Source organism: Ornithorhynchus anatinus, chromosome X3, assembly GCF_004115215.2.
Source record: "Ornithorhynchus anatinus isolate Pmale09 chromosome X3, mOrnAna1.pri.v4, whole genome shotgun sequence".
In the NCBI taxonomy this organism is placed as follows: Eukaryota; Metazoa; Chordata; class Mammalia; order Monotremata; family Ornithorhynchidae; genus Ornithorhynchus; species Ornithorhynchus anatinus.
In genome coordinates, this window is record NC_041751.1 from 15,162,912 (window position 1) to 15,183,281 (window position 20,370).

The 20,370-nt window shown below is 41.2% G+C and overlaps 1 protein-coding gene across 4 annotated transcripts in view; it reads right to left on the reverse strand.

The window, feature by feature from the left end:
- CDH10 (cadherin 10) overlaps positions 1-20,370 on the reverse strand; it is a 93,503-nt gene that overhangs the window by 21,038 nt on the left and 52,095 nt on the right. For all 4 annotated transcript variants that reach the window (XM_029054085.2, XM_029054084.2, XM_001508224.6 and 1 more), the window contains 4 exons: positions 8,027-8,321; positions 5,988-6,107; positions 4,456-4,623; positions 541-728 (listed from right to left, as the gene is read on the reverse strand). In XM_029054085.2, coding sequence (XP_028909918.1) covers positions 541-728; positions 4,456-4,623; positions 5,988-6,107; positions 8,027-8,321 — 771 coding nt within the window. The remainder of the gene's footprint in view (positions 1-540; positions 729-4,455; positions 4,624-5,987; positions 6,108-8,026; positions 8,322-20,370) is intronic.

The following is a 20,370-nucleotide window of genomic DNA, read 5'->3' on the forward strand; positions in this document are numbered from 1 at the left end:
TACATGTTTCGACTTATTTTTCATTCGGTGTGTGACCTGCAGGTGTACTCTCCCAAGCCTCTAGTACAGTGTACTACAGTAGGAGCTCAGTAAATACTGTTGAGTAATTGACTGATCTATGCCACAGGGCAGTCCTGAGCTGAAACCCCCTGTGATTCTACAGAGCTAACGGGATCCTGAATTAATTTTCATTATTATTGTAAACAGCGTTTTATTCTGACTTCAGTTAGAGCACTCACAAAACAGGGATGGTAAGAGATAGCTGATTAAACCCAGTTCGTGCAATGTGCCGTACTGTTGATTTGAGTTTCAGCTTCATTTTCACTGAACTCATGAATTGGTGAAAACGTTACTTTTCCAAAACCGAGTTGATTTTGGAGGAGCCGTTTGAGTCTTGTGTCCCTGAAAACATTGAGCCCCAAAGAATTCAGACCCCAACCATTCCTTTGAATTTGCAGAGCTTCGGTGAGCTCCGTAGAGTATGGAGTGCATGAATCTGCATGGAAGCCATGAAGGGGTTGAGAGTGCAGATGCTCACACCTTTCTGACCGTCAGGATGCCTTCCTGGGTTTCCTTCTGGGTCATAATGTCAAACATATCAGTTCCATCCCCGTCAACGATCCTGTACTGGACCTCGGCATTTTTGCCCGTGTCAGCGTCGGTGGCTTTGACGCTGCCGACGGCAGTGCCCACGGAGGAAGATTCGGGCACCCGAAGGTGTACGGTATCTGTCATGGAAAAACATAACTGTTGGTTAGCGAGGAGGCCTTAGTCTGGTGGCGATGTCAAATCACTTCTCTATGTGTAGGAGCAGCCAATTACCCCTCAGGTAAGCTCTGAATGTGCCAGGCATCATTGGCTAATGAGGTGAACCCTCTTTTTACTGTATTTGTTAAGCACTTATTTGTGTCAAGCGTTGTTCCGAGTGCCGGGGTAGATACATGTTAATCAGCCTGGACACGGTCCCTGACCCACATAAGGCTCACATCAAGAAGGAGGGAATAGCAGGTACTGAATCCCCATTTTGCATTTGAGGAAACTGAAAGGAAAGGTAGGGAAGTGACTTGTCCAAGGTCACACAGCAGGCACGAGGCAGAGCCGGGATTAGTACTCAGGTCCTCTGGCTCCCAGGCCCAGGCTCTGTCCACTTGGGCATCCTGCGTCACCCGTGAGTCACTCCTTGCATAGTGCAACTCTGTCGCCTGCCATCATTTCAGTCCATGCACCTGCAAATTGAGGTTGAACAGAATGAGGGCCCAGTCAAGAGCCCAAGATCGAGAGAGAGAAGTTCTTCTTCTCCATCAGAACCAGGATATCAGAGAACTTAGATGAGAATTGTGTACTGTCATTCCCAGGGGGAGACAAGACACAGAAGAGAAGTTAGAAACAGGAGAGTATTGCTCCTATGGGTGAGCACTACCATCGGTGACATATTTTAGTAGAATGGCCATTCTAACTGCATTTCTTTTTATATTGCTCATGCCTATCATCATCGAACACATGTCCTCCGTCCTCCTTAGACTGTGAGCCCCATGTGGGAGAGGGACTGTGTCCCACACAGTCCTATCTGCTTATCTTGTATTTTTCCCCATTGCTTAGTAAAGTGCTTGGCACATAGTAAGTGCTTAAAATACTTTTATTCCCATTATTATCATTATTATTAAATGTATCTATTTGTGGAGCACCTACTGTCTGTAGATGACAGGATGAGGGTATTGGGATCATATAATATATGTGCAAAACATTGCTCCAGGTTCTGAAGAACTTATGACATAAGAAATTATGAGTGATTATTATGATTGAATTATGAACTATTATAACACTGAGTTAGGGTTCAGGGGTATGTTTAAATGATAAAAAGAAAATAGAGAAAATGGATAAATTCAGTAAAACACAAAAGTACTTAAGTGGCTTATTGGTTTAAGCCAAGAAGGCTTCTAAGAGGAAATACGGGAGGACTTTTTATTGACTCAAGGAAGCCATTTTGGGCAACATTTGCTAACCTTATTCTAGGCCTATTTCACCTGCTGGTTCTGGGCTTTTAATTTCACACTTAATGAATATCTGTGTGACTTTTCCAGGAAATGATATATTGCTATCTAATTACTTTTTGCAATTACTGCATGTGCACTCATCATTTTAGGAAAAGCTAGAAAGCTGTATATTTTGTAAAATTGCATCTATAGCATCAGTTTTAGCTATAACTACCTCCAAAACCAACAGGCAAGGGAAAATCCATTTAGTCTTCTAAGTAAATACATTTTAATCGCTTGAATAAAACAAACTAAATAGGGAAATTTTGCAGTACATTTTGAGATTCAGATTCTAATAAAAGAAAAATAAAATCAGTCTCATAGAGGGAAACTTCACTGTAATTGTAAATAGTATTGTTAATGGTAATGCAGTAATTGTTATTAATGGTATTTATTATGCCCTTACTATGTGCCAGGCACTGTTCTAAGCACTGGAGTAGCTACAAGGTAATCGATCAGATTAATCTATATCCCACATGGGACTTACAGCCTTAATCTCCATTTTAAAGATGAGGTGACCGAGGCACAGATGAAATGAAGTGACATGCTCAAGGTCACACAGCAGACGAGTGGCGGGGCTGGGATTAGACACCAGACTCTCTGATTCCCAGGCTCATGCTCTATCCACTAAGACACACTGGTTCTCTAGTGGTTGTGAGTGTTTTTGTGTGTATGCCAACAGATGCATGAGGGTTGGGTCCATGAGTCAGGTATCAAGTTTTCATGACCTAAAAATGAAAGGTTAGGAATTTGGTCTGTAGGCCCAAAGTGCAGAAAAATGTCCTTCTGGGAAAATAAAGTTAGGTTTCTTCCAACGAAATGGTTCCTATGCCCAGCAAGGGTTCATCTAATAATAATAATAATAATGTTGGTATTTGTTAAGCACTTACTATGTGTAGAGCACTGTTCTGAGCGCTGGGGGAGATACAGGGTAACCAGGTCATCCCATGTGAGGCTCACAGTTAATCCCCCATATTACAGATGAGGTAACTGAGGCACAGAGAAGTGAAGTGACTTGCCCACAGTCACACAGCTGACAAGTGACAGAGCCGGGAGTCGAACCCATGACCTCTGACTCCGAAGCCCAGGCTCTTTCCACTGAGCCACCCTGCTTCCAGCTGGATTAGTAGAGTGTGTCTGGAGGGATCAGATGATCCTACTATCTTTCCCCATACAAGCAATTTACCCAAACTACATAGATTGACCTTGTTTCGACGACTTCTAACTGGGAGGTGACCTAGCCACTGCATCAGGAGGCCAGTCATTCAGGATCCTGGGTGGAAAAGGCAGAAGTAGATGACTAAAGGGAGCGGGAAAGGTCGGTGGGCCGGAGGGGGCTTGATGCAAAGTAAGACGGAGAAAATTGAACTGATTGATTCTAGCTCCCAAGCTAGACTGGACTCAGGGGCCTTGCTCCTCATACTGGACCCCTCCATTCTCTGTTCAGTGGATCATTTAAGGAACTTTTCACCTACTCCCACTCCGCCGCCCCGGCAACTCGCTACTCTATTGAATTCTTGGCATGCGTGTCCTAATTAATAATATATCAATAATGTCGGTGCCAAATGGTGAATCTATTTCCAACCTAATTTATTTTAGGGTGGATCTCAAAGTCCTGCACCAACTGACTGCTTCCTAATTACCTGCATCACTTTTCTCTTTCCCAATTCACGAGTTCATTCTCTGCCAGCCAATATAGCAGGTTCTATATCAATAGAAGGCGTAGGCTGAGTGGGAAATGTATCTCAGCCCCACTTTAACTTAATGGTTTTCATTCCTTCCCTGTTCAGCTAGCTCTTCTAACCTCGTGGTAAATGGGAAGCTGTATTATACACAAAAGAGTAGCTTTAACAACTGGCAAGAAGTGCTTCGATTAGTTAAAACTGCCGAGTTTACTGATGCTTGATGCCATTCCATTTTACTTTGTAAAGTTCTTTCTTTCTATTCTTTCTAGCCTGGTTTTTTTTTTTATCAGGCCACCACAGCTTTTGTCATGTAATTTCTCCACAATGTTGGGTCTTCTTAATTAAACTTTAAGCAGATGCTCAAGTGACTGTTTTCTTCCCTGGAAAATCACAAAGCTTTTTTTTGTTGTTGTTGTTGTTACTACTAAGAAATGTATTTCCCTTTGCTCACCACAAGAACCGGGACTCAAAGACATTCGGACTCTGCAGATGATTTTAGAGGTTTTTTGTGTTTTTTTTCAGTTGTGTTGGGCTATGAGATGAAACAGCTTCCTGAATGAAATCCTGCTGTAACATTTAATTTCTAGCTGAATAACGGCAAAGAGATCAGTACATAAGCCTTTTGTTCACGGGCTCCCCGTAATCTAGATTTGTTTTAAATTAAACCAGATGGTGATTGCTTAATTCCTTTACTCTAAAGCTTTGGTAGGGCAGGGAGACTGGTAAAGGCAACTTACTCTGGGGGAAGCGAGGTGGGTTGTCATTGACGTCAGTCAGCGTGATGTTCACCGTAGTGGTTCCCGATAATCCACCCATCTGGCCACCCATGTCTTTGGCCTGGATGACCACTTGGTACTGTTCCCTGTTTTCTCTGTTCATGTTTGGCAAAGCAGTCCTGATGATGCCTTTGAGGAAACACAGAGCCATTGTTTAGCTAAGTCTGCCTTTCAATCAGTCAATGGTATTTATTGAGCACATACTGTGAGCAGAGAATTAATTTATTTAATCAGTTGTATTTATTGAGCGGTTTTTGTATGCAGAGTGCTGTACTAAGCGCTTGGAAAGTACAGTTCGGCAACAACAGAGACAATCCCTACCCAACAATGGACTCACAGTCAAGATGGGGGGGGGGGCACAGACAACAAAACAAGTAGACAGGCATCAATAGCGTCAGTATAAATAAATCGAATTATAGATAGATACACATTAATAAAATAAAGAGAAGAATAAATATGTACATAGAGACACAAGTGCTGTGGGGAGGGGAGGGGGTAGAGCAGAGGGAGGGAGTAGCAGCGATGGGGAGGGGAGGAGAAGCAGAGGGAAAGGGGAGGGGAGGAAGTGCTTGGGAACGTACAATATAATAGAGTTGGTAGACATATTTCCTGCCAATAAGCAGTTTACAGTCTCAAGGAGGAGACTGACATTGAAATGAGTAAATAAATTTTGGCTATACGCAAAAGGGCTGGGGGAATGAGAGTGGGGTGGATATCAGGATAGGTTAAGGATCCAAGAGCATAGGAGATGCAGAAGCGAAAGAGAGTAGGAAAAAAAGAGCTGTGTTGGGGAAGGCTTCTTGGAGGAGATGAGATTTTTAATAAGGCTTTGAAGGTGGGGAGGGAACGGTGGTATTGTTTATGGAGGGTACGGGAGTTCCTGCCAGAGGGAGCATAGAGCCGGCAGTGAAATAGACAAGATCTAGGTACGGTGAATTCTTTGCCTTTAGAGGAGGAAAGTGTGTAAACTGGGCTTTAGTAGGAAATCAGCCAAGTAAGCTAGGAGGAATTAATTGCTCGAGTGCTTTACCCTTCTGACCCATACATACGCCTCTGTTTCTGGGGAGGCAGAGTTGTGGCCTCACCTCCAGTGGATAACCAGATGATGTCACCAGTGGTGACAAAGCCATGATCCCTTCACTCAGAGTTGACCAAGTACCTTCTTTCATAGGTCCCCTTAAAGACAATGTTCTGGCTCCTTAAATACTTTTAATAAGCTTAAATATCAAAATATTGAATTTAGCCTCTCTATAGCAGCCCTTTCAAGTTGGTACCGTCTTCTCTTTTTAACATTTCCTTGAAAAGGCACGTTTCTAAGTGCATCCAAGTTAACTTTCTGTACTCATCTGGTTTAACCATCTCTTTAGAACATGGCACTATGGCACTGTACTTTCCTCTTTAACTTTTCTGTTTTAACCAGTTGGTCCTTCCGCTCTTTTCCCACAAAAGCAATGGAAAGCAAAGTCAGCGAGCACTAGAGTCCTTTTCCTGACCTGTTTCCGGCTCCACAGAGAAGTACGGCTGTCCTTGCAGGATGCTGTAAATGATTCTGGCACTGTTCCCGTAGGAAGGGTCGTCAGCGTCTGTAGCTGTGACTTGCACCACGGAAGTACCTAGAGTATCAAAATTCAGCTTAGTTCTGCAGAGTACCAGGAGGAGGAGCACAAGCACTAAATTCCATTCGAGACTTGAACGCTTTCTGCTTGTCATGCAGAACTAGTAACTCGATAAAGCAGCAGGGTCCAATCTTATTTTTCTTACCAGACTTTAGCAGTTAGCCTAATAGGATTTAACTTTGTTGATCTTCCAATTCAAAATTCTCTCGAGAATATTTTAAATCCCAAGTGAATACGGTTTATCTGTCATTCAGTGAAAAAGAAACATCCTCTCCTTGCTTCTCTGTTTCTTTACCATAAAAATGATGAGTGTTTTTGTACTATGAGTTTGTAAATTGAATTCACCGGTCCAATTAAATCCGGGCCTTAACACCCCCTTCTTTTCTGCACCTACCAATAAAAAATAAAATTGTCCACCATCTAAAAGGCCCAAAAACTACACCCATGTACAAACAGTGCACAGGCTTAGGAAATGATTTGCAATTAATCTTTTTTTAAAAAACACTATTGTGCCAGACATTGTGGTAAGTGATGCGGTAGATTTAAGATTAACAGGCTGGACACAGTCCCTGTCCCATGTGGGGCTCACCATCTAGCTAGGAGGGAATAAGATTTAATCCCCATTGTACAGATGAGGAAGCAGGCACAGAGAAGTTAAGGGACTTGTTCAAGGACACACAGCAGACAAGAGGTAGAGCTTGGATTAGAGCCCTGGTCCTCTGACTTCTGGCCCATTTTCTTTCCACTAGGTCGCATTGCTTCCCTATTCTGCAATTTACTGCTTTCAGATATTCAGGTTATTCAGATTTTACACATCATCTCAAGATGAATAATGATAATAATGATGTGTGGTACTTGTTAAGCACTTACTACGTGCCAGGCACTGTGTTAAGCGCTGGGGTGGATACGACTAAATCAGGTTGGACACAGCCCCTGTCCCATGTGGGGCTCACAGTCTCAATCGCCATTTTGCAGATGAGGTAGCTGAGGCCCAGAGAAGTGAAGAGACTTGCCCAGCTTAGATAATTGCAATTGTGGGTAGCCAATGGTGGTAGTAATAGCGTGAATTGTATTTATTGAACGGAAACTTGGTGCAGGCCACTATACTAACTACAGTTGGAAAAAAAAACAAAACATAGAAGTGACCCATTCCCCAGGTACAAGGAACTAACACTGACTGGGGAAACAGACATAAAAACATTTACAGCTAGAGAAGTCAGAACAACTGAAGATACCAATAATTCTACAGAAACCAGATAAAATACTACTGAAATAATTAGCATACGCTCCTAAGTGCTTAGGACAGTGCTCGGCACCAAAAGGTATTTAGTGAATATATTGATGATCAGTGAATCAGTGGTATTTATTCAGTGTTTACTGTGTTCAGAGCACTGAACTAGGTGGTTGGGAGAGGACAAGGCAAGTATAGAATTAGTAGACGTGGTCCCCTCCCACACTGAATTTACATTCTAGAGGACAGCGATAGTGCATTTGAGTTGTTCAGATACCTCTCCTTTCTTTGGTACAACTTTCAAATACAGTCAGTTCTGTCAGAACGAGTGTTTTCACTAGGACATTTGTGTTTTAATGCGATGGCAGAATTAGGGAAAGTTCATATGACAACACAGTATGTCTGGATGCAGCATGATGCAGTATTGGAAGAAAGAATTGAACTCATGTTTTGACACCTACAACCCGGCGTTTCTTAAACATGTGATTCTTCAACCCCTCCATTAAAGGCCAATTACCCAAGTACATATACAAGGAAAAAAAATCAACAACCACTATATTATGCGGGAAGAACTCTCTTCTAGTAAATAAATAGCATTGCCTGGATCTGAAAATGCTCGGAGAAATGACGAGCTTGAAAAACATTTTCCAATATCACTGATCGTAGATTTGGAAAGCGTACTAACCAACAACTGACATTTCGGGAACACTAGCGGCATAGATTTCTTCAGGGAATGTAGGTTCGTTGTCGTTGATATCATGGATTTTGATGACAAATTCTGACTCGGGCTCCACAGGCCTCAGTGTCCTCCTGTTGATAGCTTGAGCTCGCAGTGTGTAGAATGCTTTCTCTTCCCTGTCGATTCTTCTGGTGGCGTGTATATCTCCGGTCTTCTCGTCAATAATGAAGAGTGTCCCAGCTCCATCTCCTGACAGAATGTATTTGAGAGACCCATCTCCTTTGTCCTGGTCTGAGTGGAGCTGTGAGAAACAAAAGAACAAAGTTTGCTTTGCTAGTATTATTTTTCTGATGTTTGTGAAGTGTTTATAATGGCGCTGTACAAAGCACTGTGATAGAAAAAGGCTGATCAGGTTAGACACCGTTCCTCATGGGGTTCACAGTCTTAATCCCCATCTTCCAGATGAGATACAGAGAAGTTGTGATTTGCCCAAGGTCTCACAGCAGGAAAGTGGCAGAGCTAAGATTAGAACCCAGGTCCTCTGACTCCCAGGCCCGTGCTTTATCCACTAGACCGTCCTCCTTTTTTTTAAGAGGAAGGCAAAGCCCATCTGGTCTCTGCATTCACAGACACCTCCACCCTTCCGTTCTCTTCCTTTATCTTCCCAATGCACTTGATTCTTTCTCATTTTACTTGGTTATTCCTAAATTACTGCCCTTTGATTCTTTGGTTTGGTTCCCTTCCTGTCCTTCCTAGAATAAGGTTAAAAGTCAGTTGTCTTTTTGGGTTGCCTTGGATGATGGGTTTAACATAGTCTCTTTCATTTAAACAACTTTTTATTCAAACGCAAACTTGAGGGAGAGGGTACATCAATCTAGAGATATGCAATTGCACCTCAGTACAGTAACTGAGATGCCCGTTGATAAAACAAAGTCGTTTTTGATTAACGTTGATTCGGCCAGAAAGAGTTATGGTGCGACATGGAAGTGTTCACTTTCCTTTTATTTAATGCATATAATTTTTGCTAGGCATTGTGGCTGACTCGTTTTTTGGATGCACCTGTTCTTTGCTGTGAAACATTTGTGCCACAAATCCTTAAGAAGAATTTTATGTTAATGCTGACCTTTTCTTTCCTTGAAGAGAACCTATTAAAAATTCACATCCTGCTGTGTTGGTTGTAAATTCACTAAGCAGATAAAGGACATGCCAAGACTTGTGGCCATTTAGGAAAATAGAGCAACTGGTTCCATATTGGATTTTTTTTTTTGTAAATTTCACAATAATACTCCTGTCATTTCTTCTAAACCAGAATAGATGTATTTTGTCATCCTTTTCAACTTTCTCTTCATCAAGGAATTTAAACGGCTCAAGTAATATATTCAATAGCTGTTGTTATTCAAATTATATTGTGTTCATCTTAAAATACTTTTGTCTCTGAAAAAAAAGTTCTAATATTTTGAAATATTTTGTCATATATATGCATATTGCCATTAGTGTCTGATTATTGAACTCCTGGTGTTTTATCTGTACATCAGGGAATTGTATAAAAAATGAAGTTAATTATATTTGAATTAAAGAATAGCAGAAATATAAAAGAGGGTGATATTGGTGTAAAGTATTTATGTATAATGCGCTGCAGTGAATAATTACTCATAGCTAACCCACTATGGGGATCAATGATTAGATTAAAGTCATGTACACATCTACAGATGCCTTTAGAAAAGGGATACATGATCAAGTAATATATTCTGTTGAGTACTTACTCTGTGCTATGCACTTGGGAAAGTGTAACAGGTTAGAAAAAACCCTTTAGTTTCATAGAGACTAATAGACAACCAAAAATTGTTTACCAGTAATTGGAGGAAGAGGAAAAACATAGTTTGCAACTCATAAATACCAGTGTGTGGAAAAATGAACAAATGTTAACAAATGGAGAGCATAAATCTATAGAAACATAAGTAATCATAGCTGTATCAGTCAATCAATCGCTGGCATTTACTGGGCACTTAACCGGTGCTGACCACTGTCCTAAATGCTTGGGAGAGTATAAGAGAGTTAGTAGACACAATCCCTTACCCCCAAGGATCTTATAATCTAGCAGATACATGTAAGTGTTAAGTGTCCATGTTGGATGAAATTACCTGAGCTGATGGGCACTATTTGGAAAGGGACCCCTGGGAAGGTGACCTTTAATGAGGCTTTTGAAGATATGGAGAATGATATAGTGTGGTTGTGCGTTCTTCCCTTCAGGTGCGCTACAGAAACTCAAAGCTTGCCAGAGACCTTTTTTTTTTTCTTTTTAGCTGGGGTCATTTTATGTTCCAGAAGCCCATGATGCTAAGATATGAAGGTGCAAAAGATGCCTAGCAGCTACCATAAAGAGAAGAGTCAGGTAGAGGGCAAACCTGCCAGCACCTGGTGGTGTCTACAAGAGTCCGTTATCCCTTCTGGGCCTCCTCCGGGCAAATGCGGGGCCTCCTTTCAAGTTAAGGTGGTATGAAAGCCCTGAATCTTTTTTAATGTTCAGTTCATCTCTCAAAACCATAGACTAAGCCTGTGATATAAACATGGTACCCTCAGTGATTTTAGCAGCCATTCAGAAGTGTCCATTCATCCAATCATTCAGTCGTATTTATTGAGCGCTTACTGTGTGCAGAGCACCGTACTAAGCGCTTGGAAAGTATAATTCGGCAACAGATAGAGACGATCCCTACCCAACAACCGGTTCACAGTCTAGAAGGGGGAGACAGACAACAAAACAAAACAAGTAGACGGGCATCAATACCATCAAAATAGTTGAATAGAACCATATAAAGGCATCAATACCATCAAAATAGATGAATAGAACCATAGATAAATGCACATCATTAATAAAATAAATAGAGAAATCAACATGTACAAATATATCCAAGTGCTGTGGGGAGGGGAAGGGGGTAGAGCAGAGGGAAGCAGTAGGGGCGATGGGGAGAGGAGGAGGAGCAGAGGGAAAGGGAGGACTTAGTCTGGGAAGACCTGGAGGAGGTGAGCTCTCAGCAGGGCTTTGAAGAGGGGAAGAGAGTTAGTTTGGCAGATGTGAGGAGGGAGGGCATTCCAGGCCAGAGTTAGGACATGGGCCAGGGGTCGACGGCGGGACAGGCGGGAACCGGTCACAGTGAGGAGGTTAGGGGCAGAGGAGCGGAGTGTGTGGGCTGGGCTGTAGGAGGAGAGAAGGTCCAATTTGACCAATCAATTAATGATACTGAGTGCTAAGTTTGCACATCACACCCTACTCAATACTTGGGGGAGAATCCTACAATTTGTAGACACAATCCCAGCTCTCAACAATTTGAATAACAAATGTCTGTGGTACTTGCTTCCTGTTATTTTTCCCCGCTCATTTAATTGTAAACTTCTTAAGGACAGAGGTCATATATATTCTATTGCACTTACCAAAGCACTCAGTACAGTATTTGGCAAATAATTAGTAGTCAGTAAATACCATTGATGGATTGATTGGTTGGTAAGACCTCGAATTTCTACCCCAAACTTATTTGAATGCATACTCTAGTTTACAGAAAAAAATTCTAAAGAAAGTTTAGGTTTACTCTGTCTTCTTTAACTACTACTAAGTCAGTAGTATGTATTGATCACATTCTGTGTAACGTACTGTAATAAGTGGTTGGGAGAATACAGCAGAGTTAGTAGATTCAGTCCCTGCCTTCAAAGACCTTAAATCTAGCCAGGGAAACAGAGAGTAAAATAAACTCTTTAAGAATAATAGAAATGTTATTTATTGAGTGCTCCCTGTTTGCAATACACTGAACTAGGTGCTTGGGAAATACATGAGAAGCACAAGACACATTCCCTGCCCTCAAGGAGCTTATACTCTGTGGGTAAATGAGTGGCTAATAAGGTAAACAGAGGTTCAACCGGCAATATTAGCAGCAAAAATGATTCTTCAGTGAGAACCAGGTGTATGGATGGATTCCAGATTAGAATAACTGTAGTTTTTTGTGTTTTTTTTTTATCTCCACATTAAATGGGAAACAACTTGGCCTCGTGGAAAGACCATGGCCCTGGGAATCAGAGAACCTCTCTTTTAAAGTCGGATTTGGCGCTTTCTTGCTGTGTGACCTTGGGCAGGTCACTTAACTTTTCTGTGCCTCAAGTTCCTCAACTGTAAAAGGGGGAATTCAGTACCTGCTGTCTTCCCACTTAGACTATGAGCCACATGTGGGGCAGGGACTATATCTGACCTGATGAAATTGTATGTACCCCAGCCACTACTTAGAACAGTGCAGACACATAGCGAGCGAGGGCTTAATAAATGACATAATCATCACTGTAAGCTGCCTTTTCATTGTGGAAATGGTTTCCTCTAGAATCTGCTCTGCTGTTGTGTTTTGCTTTTATGTCCTATCCCCCTCACCCACAGTGTGTCCTTCTAAAACCCAAATGGGACAGAAGACCATTGACTAGACTAGACTTACCCCTCTATACTGCAAGCTCATTGTGGATAGGGAACATACCTACCAACTCTGCTTTATTTAACCCTCCCAAGTGCTTAATACAGTGCTCTGCACACAGTAAGCTCTCATTGGATGTGACTGGTTGATTGAATTTTTCTCTTGGAAAAGGTGGCCAAGCCCCACTTTTGCCATGTCAAAGACCTTCTCAAATTCCATCTCCTCCACCGTTCCCAAACCCCCAGGCATATCCCCCATAGGTCACATCTTTCATGTGCAACTTTATGTTCTTCTCAGTTCTTGTGTGCGGATGTATATGCATTCAACGCTACATTCAATTATTTATTCTGAATACTGTAAACATTCCCATGTCTATATTCCCCACTGGAATGTCAGCTACATGTGAGCTGGTAACCTGTCTTCTGCTTCTGGGACTTTCCAAAGTACTTAGTAGCAATGCACCCAGTGGGTGGGATTTCCACACAATCCTGTCATCTGAGAGAAACAACAATCTTTCATTCATTCATTAACTCAGCTGGATTTATTGAGCACTTACTGTGTGCAGAGCACTGTACTAGGCGCCTGGAAAGTAAAATTCATTAACGAATCGAGACAATCCCTGCCCACCCCAGGCTCACAGTCTAGAAGGGGAGAAACAGACATCAAAATACGTAAACAGGCACCAGTAGCATCAATATAAATAAATAGAATTATAGACATGTACACGTAATTAATAAAATAAATAGAATTATAAACATGTACATATATATATATATATATATATATACATACAAGTGATGTTGGGGGGGGGGGGGAGGGAGCACAGCAGAGGAAGGGAGTGGGGGCGATGCCCTAACTCATTATAACTGGTTCCAAACCAATTCTCAGCCATGTTATGGTAATTATGCTCCCTCATACAAATTGCCTAATGAAAGCCCACTTTAGAGAAGAAATCAGTTTCCTTCATTTATTTGAAATAAATTTAATATTTTCACTTGGCGATCGATACCTTCCCTCTAGAATTGTCTTTCTACTTTCCAAAGCCAATCTCATAACCTTTGAAGCAAAAGTTAGGAAGACTCACAAATTTCCAAATGCATAACTAGATGATATTGGAAAAAAAAATTCCAACATATGAGTGGAAAAATGTATACTCCTGAATAGTGTACTTGTTGTAAAAGCATAATATCTTACCATCCATTATGACCACAAATAACCTTTTTCTATGTTTGTGGGCTCTGGTATGTAGCCAGATATTTATCCATCTTTATTGTGGTTGAGGTTATTTATTCATTTTAAGTTATTGTGGTTGGATTTTAAAGGTTATTTAGAATTTCCATCCTGTGCTCTCCAGTGCCAGTTTACCTCTTCAGCAGTATGTTGTCTTTGCAGTCCAACCCATTTGTAAATTTACATTGCCCTCTGTAGCCCCACCATCTGATCACTGAAAAAACATCAATTTTAGAACGTCACCCTGGAGGGATGTGCTTTGGATATCAGGGCAGCATTGCACCAGTGAAAATAATCAATCAAACAATCAGTGGTGTTTATTGAGTTCTTATTGTTTGCACAGCACTGTAGTTAAGTCCGAGGGAGAGTGTAATATAGCTGAGTTGGTAGAGACAAATTCCCTGCCCACAACAAGTTCACATTCTCTAGGGGAACACCATAATCCTTTTAGAGGAACCTCCAATCACTCAAGTGTGTTTGGGATACTACTGCTACTATTACTACCACTACTACTAATAATAATAATGGTATTTAAGGGCTTACTGTGTGCCAGGAACTGTACTGACTGCTGGGATAGATACAAGCTAATCAGGTTGGACACAGCCCCTGTCCTCTTGGAGCTCGTAATCTTAGTCCCCATTTTACAGGTGAAGTAACTGAGGCACAGAGAAGTGAAGTGTCTTGCCCAAGGTCACACAGCAGCTAAGACTCACCTCCTCAGGTTCATAATTAGCCTATTAGGTTGTTTGGAATTGAAAATGTATGACCCTCTCAACTTCTCCCTGATCTACCAGAACTGTTCTTCAGCTGTAGAAGGTAATTAGAATAGCTGAGTTGGTTCTTCAAAATACTTTACAGCTTCATATGTTGTTTTCAGGAAATGTGGCTGTTTATTGTTGTATTGTACTCTCCCAAGTGCGTAGTACTAAGCACTGTACTAAGCAAGCACTCAATAATTACCACGGAATGAATGAATTATTATAATCGTTATAGCGTTTGCTCCTTGAGAGTAGGGATAGTGTCTACTACAGTAGGAGTAATGGACAACAATAATAATAATAATAATAGCAGTATTAGCATGTGCTACTTTCCAAGCAGTCTAAAAAGTGCTGGGACAGAAAAATGATAATCAAATCGGACAGTTCCTGTCCCACATGGGGCTCCCAGTTTAAACAGAAGGGAGAACACATATTCGATCCCTATTTTATAAATAAGAAACTGAGGTATAGAGAGGTCATGTGTCTTGCCTGTTGTCATAAAGCAGGAAAGTGGTGCAGCTGGGATTAGAACCCAGGTTTATTAACTCTATTGGTTGATTACCATTCGGTAATATTTTAGATGACTACCAATTGACCATTCATTAATTTGTTCTATTTTGGGGAGACATCCACATTGGATGAGTAATTCTCAAGCCCGGCTCTTTGTCAATTTTTAGAAGAGATACATCAGAAAAAGAGCATTTTTCCTGCCTTCGATGAAATCTAGCTCTCTTATGACTTCACTGATGGCTAATTCATCAGACTAATATCCTAGCATTGAAGTCCTCAGGATCTGAAGATTTGACTACCCCCAATTTATGAAAGTAATCTCTCCTCAATCCCTTTCTTATTTCATTTCCACTTCCTGCCCTCCCATTCTAGATGTCTGCACTTCTTATCAGATCACAGCTGACCTTTTTGAAAGAGTTGGTGAGAACACACATTACAAGCTTCTGTTATTAGCTTGGGCTTCTCTCTTAATAAAGGAATGACATTTCCCTCTCTTCTCTGCTGATGTATTTAAGTAATACTCTTCTGTAGCCTTTTATGTTTCTTGAGAACTGTATCACTTCCTTGCCCTGGCTTTTTTCTGACCATAGCCGTGCGTGGTAAAATAAATCATTTTTTTAATGTCAAAATGAAATTCATATCACTCTCCAATTAATAGAACAAGAGTGTTTGTGAAGCTGTTGAGCTAGCAGTCTTTATCATGAATTAGAGGGAGGCAGATTACAATTGTCAGTATTTTGACAACTAAAATCCAGTGGGTTCCTTTTGCGATTCAGTTGTCTAGCTACTATATTACATAGCTAGTTTTCATATTCCAAAATCGGCTCTTGCCTTGAGAGCCTATCTATTCACGTGCGTACAGCTGAACTGAGGAAGAAGAACTCAGACTTCAGTAACCGAGGATGGACATCGGACAGAAAACTCTTGTTTCAGTTGCACAGTTGCTTAAAATGTTGTGCACCCCTCAGCAAGATAACAAGAGGTGGAGTAGAAGGAAATGCTTCTATTGATAGGTAGATATTATAACAAATCTATATGGTTTGTTGTATGTATATGTACTATAACATAGATATGGGTAGCAGCCCTTAATTTAAATTCACTCACGCAAGATGTGCTTTGGATGATTCTCAACTCCTTTGGGTAAATGATTCAAGCAATGTAACACTTGAGATTAAACCTCTAACTCCCAGACATTTTCATTCTGTGAAAAAGACACTCTTAGAAATAATACTGAAAGACCAAAGCTCCGAGCCCGGATTCTTGTGGTGCCAAACAGATCAAACCTCAACCCTACGTGCATGTAGCTTAAAGAGAGAATGATAAAATGAGACAATAATGGAGATGAAAACCGAAACCGGAATTACATATGCCACTAGGCATTTGAGCTTCGCCTCTTTCCCAAGTCGCCACGGTGCGGTTCCAGTTGGCTGGGATCAGCTTTCGTGAAATCGTGTCACTGTTGAGTGACTCTTTTGTGTGGACTTAACATGTGTTGCTGAAAATCATAATTTCCAAATTGCAAATGCAGCTTATCCTCTCCTAGTGGTGTACATATGGCAAATTGATTTCCAATGTGAATCCATGGAAAATAGCATTTATTACCAAAATGTCCAATGTTTCCTGATAGTACACAGATGAGAAGCAACTTGGGATTTCATATCCTTGACAAGTTTCTGTTGGAGAAAGTAGGTAAGATAATGGTTGATCAATCAATAATTGTAGGCAGCGAGTGTGTCTGTTCTGCTGTTGTATTGTACTCTCCCAAGTGTTGAGTACAGTGCTCTGCACCCAGTAAGTGCTCAAAAAATGATTGATTAATATTCCTTGAGTGCTTTCTGTGTTTAGAGCAGTATTCTAAGCTCTGCCCTTCGTATTACTTAATAGTAGTCCTGTACTGAGACAAGTAGTGTGACCAGTGGAAAGGTCATTGGGCCTGGGCATCAGAGGACCTGGGTTCTAATTCCACCTCTCCCCCCCCCCATTCTATGTTGTGTGGATTAGAAATGGTCTCTAGGCTTCAAGGGGCACATAATCAAGGAATAAAGGCGGTAAGGGGATGTATAAGGAAAATGAAAAAATAACAGCATATAAGACAAGGACAAGAATAAGCAGTGGGAAGCAGCATGGCCTAGTGGATAGTAGAGATAGTCCAGTCTCCCCCGATTAGACTGTAAACCCGTCACTGGACAGGGATTGTCTCTATCCGTTGCCGAATTGTACATTCCAAGCGCTTACTAAGGTGCTCTGCACATAGTAAGCGCTCAATAAATACTATTGAATGAATGAATGATAGAGCACAGGACTAGGAGTCAGAAGGCCCTGGATTCTAGTTCCAGATCTGCCATGTCTTCTGTGTGACCTTGGTTAAGTCACCTCACTTCTCTATGCCTCACTTACTTCATCAGTAAAATAGGGATTATCACTGTGCAGCGTGGCTCAGTGGAAAGAGCACGGGCTTTGGAGTCAGGGCTCATGAGTTCGAATCCCAGCTCTGCCACTTGTCGGCTGTGTGACTGTGGGCAAGTCACTTAACTTCTCTGTGCCTCAGTTCCCTCATCTGTAAAATGGGGATTAAGACTGTGAGCCCCACGTGGGACAACCTGATTCCTCTATGTCTACCCTAGCGCTTAGAACAGTGCTCGGCACATAGTAAGCGCTTAACAAATACCAACATTATTATTATTATTATTATTACTGTGAGCCCCTTGTGGGACAGGGAGCGTGGGCAACCTGATTAGCTTATCTCTACCCTAAAGCCTAATACCGTGCCTGACACACAGTATGTTTTTAACAAATACCATTAAAAAATAAAATAAATGAATGAAAGATGTATTCTGACCCCAAGGAAAAACATTTTAAAACGGGGTCCCAGGACCAGCCCTGTCTGGAGTGAAGGATTACTTTTGTTAGTCAGCTAGTTAGACTTGTGTCTGGCTCCCTCCTGCTTTGTGTTCACTTAGTCTTGCAGGGAAAATGTTGAATACCATCCCTGCCTTGAGCATTGTCCATATCTCACATTTAGCATACTCTGATGAATCAGACTTCCTGAAGCATCATAGAATACTCTCTACTCAGACGATTTTTTACCCCTTCCCATTACTATCATTTTGTCATTATCTTTCCCTTTGTTGCCAGTAACTGCTAGTAAGGCCTGCTGGGCATCCCACGAACTCTAGAGAAGCAACTTGGCCGAGTGGCTGGAGCGCAGGGCTGGGAGTCAGAAGGACAGTGGATGAAGGCTGATTATAAGCACTTAATACAGTGCTTTACACATAGTAAGCACTCAAAAAATACGATTGAATGGAGGAATGATTACAGATGATAGTATTTCACATCCTTATGACTATATTAAAATCTATCATTTGAACACATTTTCCTCTCCATATTAGTGGGACCTTTTAATCCTCTCCATATAGATTGTCCTTCTAAATCTTCCACTAATTTTAGAGACTGGAAAACTGAGGCACAAAGCTGAATGTTTGGCTGAAGGTCATAAACAGAAAACACGAATTCCTAAACCCAGATTAATATTATGATTGTTGCCGCAACTATTTGAGATAAGAAAGCAACATAATGCTACAAAATTGTTGCTTTTTTTAAGCGCGAGCAGGCAACTGTTGATTACATTTACACATTAACATTACAAATTTATAAATTAAAAATACATTGGGGAAACCCGAGGCAGCTGAATATGTGCACTTTCATGCAGCAATTTTGCCGAGTCAGAATGTGGCTTCTGTCCCTGGTCAATATTTTAAAGTTTCTTCTGAATATGCCATTCTAAATGAGTGGAATTTGGACCCTATTTCCTATCTATTCACCAGTGCTATCTATTGAGTAATTGCTGAAGGCTAATCACTGTTCTTTCATTCATTCAATCATATTTATTGAGCCCATACTGTACTACTGGCTTGGGAAAGGACAATACAGCAATAAAAGAGAGACAAGCTCCAACCAGCTCCCAGTCTAGAGGCGGGGAGAGAGATATCAGTGCAAGTAAACAGACATTAAGACATAAATACAAGTAAGCAGGCATCTGTCCTATAGTGAAGCAGCAAGGCCTAATGGAAGGAGCCTGGGCCTAGGAGTCAGAGGACCTGGGTTCTAGTCCCAGCTCTGCCCCTTGTTTACTGAGTGATCTTGGGTAACTCACTTAACTTCTCTGTGCCTCAGTTTCCTTATCTCTAAAATAGGGATTGCTTTTACTCTATCTTAACTCTTATCCTCATGTGGAACAGGGACTGTGTACAGCTTGATTATTTGGTGTCTACCCCAAGGCTTAGTACTATGCCTGCCACATAGCACTTAAAATATCATGAATAAATTTAATAATTACAAAATGCGTGGGAGAATAGAGCAGAAACAAGGCACATGTTCCCCACCTTTGAGGGGCTTTCACTCTAATGGGGCAAGCAGGCAGATAAGAATTATTGGCAAGTAGTTGGAATAGGAAGAAGGGCATTATTTTGCAGTAATATGATTGCCTGTGAATCCTCTTTTGGGTAGCTCTGAGTATGTAAGTCACCTTGTCTGGATGGCACCGGTGACCTCAACCAATATAGTGGATATAGTGATAATAATGACAGACCCTCAGAGATCCTGTAACTAAAGACCTGACCCAACTAAGACCCAAATGGACCCATTAGTTTTACTTCATTTTGGACCAGATTTCCTTGTTTACCGACGACCTGAACTTGTTGTGGCAGGGAATATGTCCACCAAATACCTGTTGTTATACTCTCCCAAGCTCTTAATACTGTACTGTGCACACAGAAAGTGTTCAGTAAGTACAGTTGATTGACATTGTGCCTATGGGAGTCATTGAGATGAGACTGACAATAATCCCACAGCTACAATCCAGGAGTTGCATGCAGCGATGTGGTGGATGTAGGAAGCAAGGCAAGAAACAAAGTAATAAAGGTGTAAGACATTAAGAAGACCTAGAGGCTATTGAATTCTGGCTTAGGTAAACAAAAAAAAATCAATTTCAATTCTTATATATATTTACCTCCATAACAACAGAACTGTTATCTTGGTAAGATGAGTCACTTCTGATACCTTCCAATTCTCTCTCACTTGGGCTTAATCTTAAGCAGGTTTACAGCTCACTCCTGTGATGAAGAATTTCACTAGGTGTTTCAATGAGATATTAAAGTCTCCCTCTTAATTTTCTGAAATCTCACTCATTTAAATCGCAAAGGCTTGAGAGCACAGAACTGTAGCACACAATTTGAGAACTGGAGAGCCACAAAAATCATAGGATATAATAATTGTAGTATGTGTTTTTAGTGCTTAATCACTGTATTAAGCACTGGGGTAGATGCAACATAATCAAGTCCCCCAAGGGGTTCATAGTCTAAGCAGGAGAGAGAACAGGTGTTGAACCCCCATTTTGTAAATGAGGGAA